The 13,642-nt window shown below is 49.6% G+C and overlaps 1 protein-coding gene across 1 annotated transcript in view; it reads right to left on the bottom strand.

Moving 5' to 3' along the window:
- Positions 1-231: 231 nt before the first annotated feature.
- Positions 232-13,642, bottom strand: part of ppm1h (protein phosphatase, Mg2+/Mn2+ dependent, 1H) — a 49,114-nt gene continuing 35,703 nt past the window's right edge. The window contains exons 7-10 of the mRNA XM_056282220.1: positions 12,563-12,626; positions 6,915-7,022; positions 2,010-2,161; positions 232-379 (exon numbers count right to left, since the gene is read on the bottom strand). Of these exons, the coding sequence (XP_056138195.1) occupies positions 232-379; positions 2,010-2,161; positions 6,915-7,022; positions 12,563-12,626 (472 nt within the window). The remainder of the gene's footprint in view (positions 380-2,009; positions 2,162-6,914; positions 7,023-12,562; positions 12,627-13,642) is intronic.

The following is a 13,642-nucleotide window of genomic DNA, read 5'->3' as shown; positions in this document are numbered from 1 at the left end:
AGGGTCTGGGGTCCGGGTCTGTGGTCAGTTTATCTTGCCAAACAAAAAGGATAACCTGGAATCTCCCTCTTGGATAGAAATAACACAAATCTTAGTAGGTGTCTGCACACGTTTTGGATCCCTTACCAGAGGAAGAGCGCTCACACCGAAGTGCTTAACAAGAACACGAGGGGCTTTGGGCAAACGGCACAATGCAGGCTGTGCGTTTAGCCAGCAAGGGTCTGCACTTGGCTAGGTCTCTCTATTGCCGTGCATCAGAGGGATGATGTAGACAGAAATGTCATCCCCAGATCCCAGTCTGTCATCAGATATCCTCCAGCCCCGGTCCCTCAGCACCCCCCGGGCTCGCATGACCAGGTCCTGCGCCGCCATCGTGTATCTGAAGGTCAAACACGAGGGAAGATGGATTAACAGTCCAGCTGCTATGAAATAAAGCACATCAGATCAGATCTTATCACGAGCATCCACTGTGTTACAATCACTACTCAGGCCTACACCACTAATGTATGAGCCCACTATAAAATACATACATAGATAGATAAATAGATAAATAATGTATGAGCCCACTATAAAATAAATAAATAAATAGATAAATAATGTATGAGCCCACTACAAATAAATATATATATATATATATATATATATATATATATAAAAATAATGTATGTCCGCGGTGGTGTAGCGGTCTAAGCATCGGCTTTGTGTCGATGCAGTTGCCCACTGGGGACCAGGGTTCGCGACCCGGTCTCGTCAGATCCGACTATGGCCGGACTCGACGAAGCAGCGATATTGGCAACGCTGTCTTCGGGAGGGGGGCGGAGTCAGCTTGTGTGTGGGGGGAAAGCAGTGGGTTCGGCCTGGAGTCGCCTTGTCACGAAAGTGGGGAGGCGTCTCCTTCGAGACTGCCGGCCGGAGAGATGCAGTTGGAGAACGCACGTAGTACGAGGGTGGGTGTTTGAATTAAAACAGGGATCGATTGGCCACTAAATTGGGAGAAAAGGGGAAAAAATCAGAAATAAATTTTACAATAAATAATGTATGAGCCCACTATAAATAAAATAAATAAATAATGTATGGACCCACTCTTGAAGACAAAAATGTTCATGTAAACGCTATTTGCAGGTCCCAGAATACATATTGACGGATGAGGACATCAGTTGAGATCGACCTCTAACCCTGATTTACACTCGGTACAGATTTTTAACGCATTACAAACGGCCTTCCATATCCTTACCCTGACTTTAACCCCACCAAACCTAAACTTAACCATCTCTAATGTGGGGCGTCCGGGTAGTCGGGCGTCCCTACAGACACAACTGGCCGTGTCTGTGGGTGGGAAGCCGGATGTGGGTATGTATCCTGGTTGCTGCACTAGCGCCTCCTCTGGTCGGTCGGTCGGGGCGCCTGTTGGGAGGGGTGGAGAGGGGGAACCGGGAGGAATAGTGTGATCCTCCCATGTGCTACGTCCCCCTGGTGAAACTCCTCACTGTCAGGTGAAAAGAAGCGGCTGGAGACTCCACATGTATGGGAGGAGGCATGTGGTAGTCTGCAGCCCTGCCCGGATCAGCAGAGGGGGTGGAGCAGAGACCGGGACGGCTTGAAAGAGTGGGGTGATTGGCCCAATACAATTGGGGAGGAAAAAAAAGGGGGGGGGTCCATCTGTAATGTAACAGCATGTAAGCCAATGAAGTGAGTGGGCATCCTGAACATCCTCATTCGTTCATAATATGCTGAACTGCATCGTGTGGCAGCACTCCGTGTATTTTGGGAACCACCAATAAGTTGAATATGAACATTCTGACTGTGTTGAAAAAAGATTTTCATCACTTGGATGAACTTCTGAGATAAACAGAAAGGCCCAGCGTGCGGCCTTCCTAGCCCCACCAGCCTATTCAGCTATATCTGGGAACCGCTTATCCGAAAGTGTGCGAGTTAGCGTAACCACGATGAGACGACCGGGGTGAGAGGAGGGTCAGCTCTGCCCCGGCTGTGCTGGGGGGGGAACATGCCTGTGTTGGTCGTCGGGGTCACAGTTGGCCAGGAAACAGGTGACAGCCTCGGCCACTTCCTGGTTGCTAAGGACGTCCCACAGGCCGTCGGTTCCCAGCACCAACACGTCATCGGCGTCGTGGTCGCACTGCGCGAGCGGGTACACTTTGACCTGGAAGTGATTGGATATCACACATGCTTCATGAAGACTGCCTCGACCTCATCTACTGACTGTATATAATGAGGAGGAGGGATTATTGTGAAGATGAAGAGGTCATACAGTTAAGATCTGTGTCTCTGAATCAGACCTCGACCAGTAGCCCTGCTTTGACTAGTGCTGACCTCTGATGAGGCGGCTGGTAGAGAGTCCAAAATGGGGGGACATTATTTTAGCGGTGTCACACCATTCAATGTTATACAACTGTGCCCTGGAATATAAACTGCTGCACAAAAGTCGTGAAGTAGGAGCAGATGGTGGGGCTGGGCCACATGGACCAAACATCATATCTCTGTGTTTTTAGGCTGAACGGCGATACACCGTATACATCTGGGTATTTTCTACCAAGTGGGCCGAATGTCCAGCTGGGAGTCGAAGCCACATGTGAGACGTCGCAAGCACTTTTATAACAGAACACGTCAAAATAACATGCAGACAGGGTTTCCTTCCCTGCTTCAAGATATACAGCTGCACAATATAGCAGCCCTCGTTCAAATGTTAATGTTGGTGTCAGTTAGCTTCATAACAGACATGCTAACATATACGTAACGCATTAATACCTCAGTTGGGTATTTATCTTGACAGAATATGGAGTTTAAAAACCGTGGCGGTCATTTTGACCGCCCATGGTCGTTTCAGGTAGGAGTGAAATCCCGGTGCTTCTAGTGTTAAGAAACGTGTGTTTTAACTCGACGTCACACTGTATCCATATAAACGCTATTGTCTCGCCCTATATCTCGTTAAAAGCCGACGGACCGTCCAGCCCTCGTAGCTGGTACGACGGTGTTTCATGCTTTTTACTGTTTTCCGTGTTGTTGGTTTCCAAGCTTCCTTCACCGCGAGGTCACCGAGTTTGCCCTGCCGGTTTCTGGTGTGGCGGAGGCCTTGTTTCCGGTTCATACTCGCTTCATCTGGATGCTTTCGTCAGCCCTGCTGTCTCGTTAGGAAGTCCTGTCATGTCTGCCTGCAGAGGCGTCACGGAGCTGTTCAGCTGAAGGGTGTAGCGAGGACCCTCTCTTTTTCTCCCCAACTGTACCCGTCCAATTACCCCACTCTTCCGAGCCGTCCCGGTCTCTGCTCCACCCCCTCTGCCGACCCGGGGAGGGCTGCAGACTACCACATATCTCCTCCCTTACATGTGGAGTCGCCAGCCGCTTCTTTTCACCTGACAGTGAGGAGTTTCGCCAGGGGGACGTAGCGCGTGGGAGGATCACGCTATTCCCCCCAGTTCCCCCTCCCCTGAACAGGCGCCCTGACTGACCAGAGGAGGCGCTAGTGCGGCGACCAGGACACATACCCACATCCGGCTTCCCACCCACAGACACGGCCAATTGTGTCTGTAGGGACGCCCGACCAAGCCGGGGGTAGATTCTCTCGTGTTACCTCCGGCTCGGTCGGGCGTCCCTACAGAGGCAGCGGGATAGACCGCTAAGCCACCCGAATGCCCCCACGAGGAGCCTTTTATATATTAAGTGGGTCTGCACACTGACCTTTCCTTCACCTCACATAAAAGTAACAAATTGACATTAACCGGCTTGATTTGGTTATCAGATCTAAAACAGGACGTGGGACCAATTAACGACCTTTCCAGGTTATCGTCACTGGTGATCACAGGGAGATGAGTTCATCCCATCTCTACTACACAAGACAAGACAAGAACGCTTTCCTCTCAGAGTAAGACTCTCAGCCTGCCGCACACCATGGAGACTGGAATAGTGTGTTCGAGGCTACACACATTCTCGTTTTATCAGGAAAATAACTTGAACAAACCTCATCCCTTCTCTCTCTGGCACACACACACACACACACAGACACACACACATATCTTCAAACACCACTCTCTGGACCTTGCCAAGTGCTGGTAACCTTATCTTCAGGTTGTACATTCCAGCATTCCTTAGAGGCCTTCAATGTAGTAATAATAATAATGGATTACATTTATACAGCGTTTTATCTAGACACCCGAAACACTCCACAGTGAAGGGGAAAACCCGCCTCAACCGCCACCAATGTGCAGCACCACCTGGGTGGTGCACGGCAGCCAGAACGCTGACCACACATCAGCACAGTGTCCCTGTCACTTCACTGGGGCATGGCGTTTTTTGTTGTTGTTTTTTTATTAGGACAAGATGGAAGACTGTCCCCTACCGGCCCAGCAACACCACTTCCAGGAGCAACTTAGTCTTTCTGGGAGGTCTCCCATCCAAGCCCTAGCCAAGCCCATACCTGCTTAGCTTGTCATTCGGCAGACCCATGGTACATCCAACCTATAACGCTACTAGTTTCTGTACATGTCTGAATTGATGTGAATTAATTGTATAACCCTCTAGTGATCCAGCTGGTACTCAGCAAACAAGTTCATGAACCATGATTTAACTCCTATGACTGTACCACTTAAATTGACCGAGATATTTATTTAAGATTTTAACTGCATTTCTACCACATAACCATACCGCCATCTAGTAACCATAGGTGGTTAGGTCTCGCTGATGTGCTGTTAACTGTGTTTTATTATTTTATTTTATTGATGTTATTATCATATCGTTAACTTCTGTTGCTGTACTTATAGTATGGAAACTCGTCTTGCTAGCTAGCTACAGGGATTAAAGCAAAAACAAATTTGATTTGACTGATTTTTTTGCAGGCCGTCATATTCTGTTTTTATATAATTATTTTTTTTTATTGATTTTGAAAAGGTTGGTACATGACAAGTCAACATAACAAATGAGACATTTCACCAGTGATGCCACTATAGAAATTATTGTAATATTGTAATACTTGTTTCTCCAATAAATAGACAGTGAAAAAAACAGAATTAGTGATCCATCCATCCATCCATCCATCCATCCATTGTCTTAACCTCCATGCCTGTCGTCTGGAACAAAAGGTAGCACTTGACCACACCGCAAAGACTACAGCCGACGGCCAGCTAGCATGTACGCTCTGCACTGATTCACTAAGCTGAACAGCCAATCAGAGTGATGTCTCTCATCTACAGGCTCTGCCCACTCAACATGCTGAAGCACCTGCAAAAGCTGCCGACGGTGCGGGATACACCGCAAAATCTAGGGTCACAGACGCTCACCGACGGCCCGGCATTGGCCGACGGTCAGCCTGGTGTGTAAGGGCCCTAAGTGACCTCTTCAGTCTCAACTGACTGCAGGTGTCCCACCCTTATAAACAATAGTTGCATAATGACTGAAACCAACAATCAGTTTCCTATGCAAATTGCCGTGACCATTAACTAGAGTTACAATGGCCAAATTCTGCGGTACTATTCAGTCGCAGTCGCTTTCAAACCCCAAAACACGCTATGCCAGAAGTTGGTCCACCTCCAGGATCGGGTCCCCCGGCACAAACAGAGCAATATAGTGTAGCTGTTAAGTACCAGGGGGACTGCTGTGACTTGTACATCAGGGAAACTAAACAGACGCTGGCCAAGAGGATGGCACAACACGTCAGACCAGGACTCCACAGTCTACACCACCTACAGGCCAGGACTCCACAGTCTACACCATCTACAGACCAGGACTCCACAGTCTACACCATCTACAGGCCAGGACTCCACAGTCTACACCATCTACAGACCAGGACTCCACAGTCTACACCATCTACAGGCCAGGACTCCACAGTCTACACCATCTACAGGCCAGGACTCCACAGTCTACACCATCTACAGACCAGGACTCCACAGTCTACACCATCTACAGGCCAGGACTCCACAGTCTACACCATCTACAGGCCAGGACTCCACAGTCTACACCATCTACAGGCCAGGACTCCACAGTCTACACCATCTACAGGCCAGGACTCCACAGTCTACACCATCTACAGACCAGGACTCCACAGTCTACACCATCTACAGGCCAGGACTCCACAGTCTACACCATCTACAGACCAGGACTCCACAGTCTACACCATCTACAGGCCAGTGGCCACCCTTTCAGGGCTGAGGATGTTCACATCCTTGATAGGGAGGAACGCTGGTTTGAATGGGGAGTCAAAGAGGCCATCTATGTGATGAGGGAACGACTTTTCCTGAACCGAGGAAGGGACCTAAGAGTACATCTGTCGCCATCTTTTTTTTCTTTTCTTTTTAACATGGTGATGGTCATGTGGCTTGGGTCCTGGGCTGTTCCGGTGGCGTCTGGACACTGCTTGGCATCCTGCGCATCATATTCTTCAAAACTTTTACCCTTGTCTGATTTTCTTACCTGGATTATTGAGCACGCATCATGACTCTTCTTCTAATGTTTACTCCAACTGTGACATACATGCTAGTCACTGGGCATAAACCGGGGGCTTACTGCCTGTATACGGCCCCCACGGTTCATGTAGGTATTGCACCTTGAGGATGCATAGCACTCATTTTTGAGGACGCGCACAAACAATGCCCCAAACGACCACAGGCGACGTGTGACAGCCATCTTGCATTAGTCTAATTAAAGTAAAGTAAAGTAAAGTAAGTAAAGTGTGTTTTCAGCCAAAGACATAAAAACACAAGCTAACGTCTCAGAGTACTTTCGGGATACCGTTGTTGCAAATACAAAGAGCAAACATCAAGGTCAAAAGAGCGGCCACAAGTATGCAGCGTAACATTGTGGCGTTTTGTGATCAATGAGAAAGTGTGTTAAAATAAACTGTACTGCACTTATTACATGTGACCCTGCCAGTGAATGGAACCGTGGGTATTCAGATGGTGGCTTACCTCTGGGAAACACGAGAGGAAAGGTTTGATGTAGATGTTCGAGTCGTGTACTTTAAGGTCGTGGTCGCCGAGGCCCCTGGTGACTCCAATGGTCGCCAACACGCGAGCCTGTGGAGGAGGAAACCGTACGACAAACAGCCTTCAGAGGAAGAACGGCAACTGTTTGATTCCCAGCACGGCATTAGCCGGCGTTCAGGTTCACCATCACAAAGACACTTTGGTGCTTTTCCCGCTGGGAATTCTTTTCTTGTTGAAGTGAATCTGAGCTGTGGTTTCATACGCAACCCCCACTTACTGTGACCATTAACTATTTTATTATTCTGGTATACTATATTAATCCATCCATCCATCCATCCATTATCCAAACCGCTTATCCTGCTCTCAGGGTCGCGGGAATGCTGGAGCCTATCCCAGCAGTCACTGGGCGGCAGGCGAGGAGACCCCCGGACAGGCCGCCAAGCCATTACAGGGCCCACACATTAATCCCCGTGGGGAAATTCCTCTCTGCATTTAACCCATCCTAGCTGTGTAGCTAGCAGCAGCAGGCAGCCGCCATGCAGCACCCGGGGACCACCTCCAGTTCGTCTCGCCATGCCTCGGTCAAGGGCACAGACAGGAGTGTTAACCCTAACATGCATGTCTTTTTGATGGTGGGGGAAACCAGAGCACCCGGAGAAAACCCACCGCAGACACGGGGAGAACATGCAAACTCCACACATAAAGGACCTGGGATGGCCCCCAAGGTTGGACAACCCTGGGGTTGGAACCCAGGACCTTCTTGCTGTGAGGTGGCAGCGCTAACCACCGGGCCACCGTGCCGCCCAATCCCCGATCCTCTGTGAATAGTACACGACCACTGTAACTCTAGTTAATGGTCACGGCAATTTGCATATGAAACCAATGGTTGGTTTGGGTCGCTATGCCACTGTATTGTTTATAAGGGTGGGGATACCTGCAGTTATTTGAGACTGAAGAGTCACTTACGCCCCTTTTCCACTACATGGTACCGGCTCAACCCGACTCGACTCACAGTGTCGTTTTCCATTACCGTAACGGTACCCCTCAGTGTAGCTGGTCTGCATTGGTTTTGCTACCCGCCCCAGTGTTTTTGAACCTCGACAAAGGTGGTACCAGAAAAGCGGTAACAGTTACTGAAATGCCGGTACTTTCCAGTAATGGAAAACGAAAAAGTCAAGTCGAGTTGAGCCGGTACCGTGTAGTGGAAAAGGGGCATAAGATGAATGAGGAAACGTTTCTGTCAATAAACCTTGTGTCCAGATGAACTGATTCCCCTGTATGCGAGCTCCTAACCTGCATTACTGAGCATGCATGAAGACATTTTTCCTTTGTATGACCACAAGGAGGTGTCATGCTGACATCCACCTTTCTGTATGTATAAAGGCATTATTTTCCCAAATTCGTCAGTTCAGCCTATCCTGATAGGTTGTGCACTATCTGAATGTACGTGCTCTTAATATGCAAGGGATGATCCACCACAAGGTGTGTGTGGATTACCGCACTTGCTACTGATTCTTTCCCCCTTTTTCTTCCCAATTGTACTTGGCCAGTTACCCCACTCTTCCGAGCCATCCCGGTCGCTGCTCCACCCCCTCTCCACCCTCTCTGCCGATCTGGGAAGGGCTGCAGACTACCACATGCCTCCTCCGATACATGTGGAGTCGCCAGCCGCTTCTTTTCACCTGACAGTGAGGAGTTTCACCAGGGGGACGTAGCGCGTGGGAGGATCACGCTATTCCCCCCAGTTCCCCCTCTTCCCCAAACAGACTGACCAGACAGAGGAGGCGCTAGTGCGGTGACCAGGACATATACCCACATCCGGCTTCCCACTCGCAGACACGGCCAATTGTGTCTGTAGGGACACCCGACCAAGCCGGAGGTAATGCAGGGATTCGAACCGGCGATCCCCGTGTTGGTAGGCAACAGAATAGACCGCTACGCTACCCAGCCGCCTCGGTTCAGCACGATTACAGAGTTACAGAGCAACTTTTTGTCTAGTGCATGAATGCAGAACAGTGATTAAAGTTGCACCGAATTATGTTTGTTTCTGTTTTTACGTTATACTGTTTTAACGCACACCCTCCACTCCATCAGAGACCAGCATTCTGTTACCATGGATATAAGCATAGCAGGTAATATTATATATACACTACCGTTCAAAAGTTTGGGATCACCCAAACAATTTTGTGTTTTCCATGAAAAGTCACACTTATTCACCACCATATGTTGTGAAATGAATAGAAAATAGAGTCAAGACATTGACAAGGTTAGAAATAATGATTTGTATTTGAAATAAGATTTTTTTTACATCAAACTTTGCTTTCGTCAAAGAATCCTCCATTTGCAACAATTACAGCATTGCAGACCTTTGGCATTCTAGCTGTTAATTTGTTGAGGTAATCTGGAGAAATTGCACCCCACGCTTCCAGAAGCAGCTCCCACAAGTTGGATTGGTTGGATGGGCACTTCTTTGAGCAGATTGAGTTTCTGGAGCATCACATTTGTGGGGTCAATTAAACGCTCAAAATGGCCAGAAAAAGAGAACTTTCATCTGAAACTCGACAGTCTATTCTTGTTCTTAGAAATGAAGGCTATTCCATGCGAGACATTGCTAAGAAATTGAAGATTTCCTACACCGGTGTGTACTACTCCCTTCAGAGGACAGCACAAACAGGCTCTAACCAGAGTAGAAAAAGAAGTGGGAGGCCGCGTTGCACAACTGAGCAAGAAGATAAGTACATTAGAGTCTCTAGTTTGAGAAACAGACGCCTCACAGGTCCCCAACTGGCATCTTCATTAAATAGTACCTGTTAGAGCCTGTTTGTGCTGTCCTCTGAAGGGAGTAGTACACACCAGTGTAGGAAATCTTCAATTTCTTAGCAATTTCTCGCATGGAATAGCCTTCATTTCTAAGAACAAGAATAGACTGTCGAGTTTCAGATGAAAGTTCTCTTTTTCTGGCCATTTTGAGCGTTTAACTGACCCCACAAATGTGATGCTCCAGAAACTCAATCTGCTCAAAGAAGTGCCCATCCAACCAATCCAACTTGTGGGAGCTGCTTCTGGAAGCGTGGGGTGCAATTTCTCCAGATTACCTCAACAAATTAACAGCTAGAATGCCAAAGGTCTGCAATGCTGTAATTGCTGCAAATGGAGGATTCTTTGACGAAAGCAAAGTTTGATGTAAAAAAAATCTTATTTCAAATACAAATCATTATTTCTAACCTTGTCAATGTCTTGACTCTATTTTCTATTCATTTCACAACATATGGTGGTGAATAAGTGTGACTTTTCATGGAAAACACGAAATTGTTTGGGTGATCCCAAACTTTTGAACGGTAGTGTACGTACATAATATATATACATAATATAGCATATTTGATATATGTAATCTAATTTGGTTTGGTATAATAAAACTTATGTGCTGATGGATCAACACTGAACATCGCTTGCTCCTTGACTACACACACCCCTGAGCCATGATAAAGGTTAAACCCAGTCTGCACAGTGGAGGCTGGGGATAATGAGAAGTCCTGCATCCACCGAGGGTCTGCCGAGACCATTTAGTCAACAACGCCTCACATGCTAGTTAGAGAGAATGACCTGGGTGGCATCTCCCCGGTGACATTTCATTTGAAAAGATGCCCGATCTGCCGCCGAGGGAATCTTTGTCTGCATGGATGAACAGTGTTTAGCCACATCAGCGAGAGACCGGGGGGGTAGGGGGGGTGGGAGTGGGGGTGGGGGGTTACGCTGTATTTAATGGAGCAGACAGCATCGCTCATAACACCGTAAAGGAAACGGATACGTCTCCGATTATTCTAGTCTGTTGAGTCCTTGATGCTCTCTCTCCCCTCCCTCTCTCTCCCCTCCCTCTCTCCCCCTCCCTCCCTCTCTCTCCCTCTCTCGCTTGCCCCCTCTCTCTCTCGCCCCTCTCTCTTTCTCTCTCCATTGGGTCTCAGGCGCCATCTATCTCATTTGTACGCTGAATGAAATTCCATCTGATTCCGACTGTCTGCACAAATTGCCACCGCCGCCTCTAAAGATGGCCGCCTGCTCAGGGTTTGGGAGCCGGGCTAATTGAATCTATTGTACAGAGAAGGAGAAGGGGGGCATTTAAGAAAGGGAGAGAAAGAAGGGAGTTGGGGGAGGGGTGGGGTGGGGGTGGGGTTACTGGGATGACCTGGTTGGAATGAGGCTGGATCAGGATGCGGGGAAGATGCCAAGTAGAGGGAGACGGGGGGGAGATGGAGGGAAGGGGGAGAAAGAGGAAAAAGGCGGCCGGGCGTTTCATCCTCTGGCGGAGGAGCGGGGGAAACATCCTGGGATTAATTGTGGAGTGTCAAGGCCCGGCAGGCTGCGTGCCGCCGCTTTGAAGTGCTCTGCCCCCCCCCCCCCGCTACATCTATCTACCCATCCATCTCCGCTCCCCCACTTCAAAGGCAGATGACTCGACACGGGCACGGCCGTCTGCCGGGGATGGGGGGTAAACCCCAGCATGGTTATGGGGCAGACGGTGCTTTGGCATGACATCTGCCCCAGTCATCTGTCAAACTCAAATCTGCAGTCTGCGTGGATTTAACAAGAGAGGGGGAGGGGAGGGTGGGGTTTGTTCTGGTCTATCATGATTTTCTTCCTCTGACCTTTTCAGAACCACTAGGACGAGACGCTGAACGGCCCCGTCTCAAAACCACGTCTCGAGCGCCTGACCTTTCTCTTCTGCATCTGGAGGCAAATCCCTTTTCTACGTCCACATTCCTCTGGAGGGAGTCGTAGCAGGATCGTATTCCAGTCGTGTGCCGTTTAGCGGACACTTGTATCCGACAGCGCCTCCACCCCAACTGCACACCCCAGAACCCTTTTTTACCTCCGGACATTGTGACTCAGATGGGAATCGAACGTCTTACATTGTGGCAGTTAGACCACCGCACCACGAGTGCTGGGCTTCACACCGGGGCCGCGAGGGCAGTTAGAGCAGAGTCTTTTTTTGGGGGGGGGGGTGTTTCCCCCTTTTTCGCCCCAATTATATCCGGCCAATTACCCCACTCTTCCGAGCCGTCCCGGTGGCTGCTCCACCCCCTCTGCTGATCCGGGGAGGGCTGCAGACTACCACATGCCTCCTCCCATACATGTGGAGTCGCCAGCCACTTCTTTTCCCCTGACAGTGAGGAGTTTCACCAGGGGGTCATAGCACGGGGAAGGATCACGCTATTCCCCCCTGAACAGTCACCCCGGCCGACTAGAGGAGGTACAGCGACCAGGACACATACCCACATCCGGCTTCCCACCCGCAGACACAGCCAATTGTGTCTGTAGGAATGCCCGACTAAGCCGGAGGTAACACGGGAATTCGAACCGGCGATCCCCGTGCCGGTAGGCAATGGAATAGACCGCTACGCTACCCAGACGCCCCCAGCAGAGTCATTTTCCTGATGCCGTAGGTCGGTGTGGACAGCCGAGTGGAAAAAGAGGCCAGGGGCATTTTTCTGCAGTAATGAGCTACATGCAACCCCCCCCCACACACACACACACATGCAGGGTGTTGTGACTAATGCAGCCCTGTGTATCTGTTATTACAGACGAGGTGCAGAAGGCGGTGGGAGGGGCTCTGCCGAGCAGGCGTCTCTTACCTTCTTGCCCTCGCCGAAGACCAGCGGGAACTTCAGGTCCTCGTTCTCCATGGTTTTGTATGCCCTGCGCAGAGGAGAGCACACTTTAATGGCTTGTGTGGTTTATGGCGGGCCGTGTACACGTGCCCCCGGGGAAACATCAGCTCTGTGGCCCCGCCCCCCTCAGGGCCCGCTGCCAAGGAGACGGGGGGGGGGGGAGAGGAGCATGCTGAAGGAGAAAAAAGGAAATAAAAGCCTTTGTATATTGCTATTTATTTTTTGCGAAACAGATTCTGAAAATCTCCCTGGTGATGGAGAGAGAAGAGTGAACTCTTACCCTGCCTGTGTGTGTGTGTGTGTGTGTGTGTGTGTGTCTGTGTGTTGTGTGTCTGTGTGTGTGTGTGTGTGTGTGTGTGTGTGTGTGTGTGTGTGTGTGTGTGTGTGTGTGTGTGCTCATCTGAAGGTTAGGAAAAAGGGCTGAGTGATGCAGTCGGTTATGCAGGTTCACATTCCTCTGTTCTCAGCAGTGTTGAGGAACCCCAGACCATGAATAATTTATCGTCTGGCGTTAGCGCGGGACTAGTATTACCTGGGGGGCGTCTCATAATTTGTAATAATTGCGGAGGTCATCTTTGAAGCAGGTCAATAGAACCACATTGTGAATAATTGCGAAGGTCATCTTTGAAGCAGGTCAATAGAACCACATTGTGAAAAGAGAAGCTGTTTTGAAGTCAGAGTGAAAGTATGTCTTGATAAAATTTCTGAATCACATGGCGCAGTGGTTAGCGCGGTCGTCTCACAGCAAGAGGGTCCTGGGTTCGAGCCCCGGGGTAGTCCAACCTTGGGGGTCGTCCCGGGTCGTCCTCTGTGTGGAGTTTGAATGTTCTCCCCGTGTCTGTGTGGGTTTCCTCCGGGGGCTCCGGTTTCCTCCCACAGTCTAAAGACATGTAGGTCAGGTGACTCGGCCGTACTACATTGCCCCTTGGTGTGAATGGGTGTCAGCCCTGTGATGGCCTGGCGGCCTGTCCAGGGTGTCTCCCCGCCTGCCGCCCAATGACTGCTGGGATAGGCTCCAGCATCCCGTGACCCTGAGAGCAGGAT

Source organism: Lampris incognitus, chromosome 6 (assembly GCF_029633865.1).
Source record: "Lampris incognitus isolate fLamInc1 chromosome 6, fLamInc1.hap2, whole genome shotgun sequence".
NCBI classification, from domain to species: Eukaryota; Metazoa; Chordata; class Actinopteri; order Lampriformes; family Lampridae; genus Lampris; species Lampris incognitus.
This window is presented reverse-complemented; position numbering and strand designations above follow the sequence as displayed.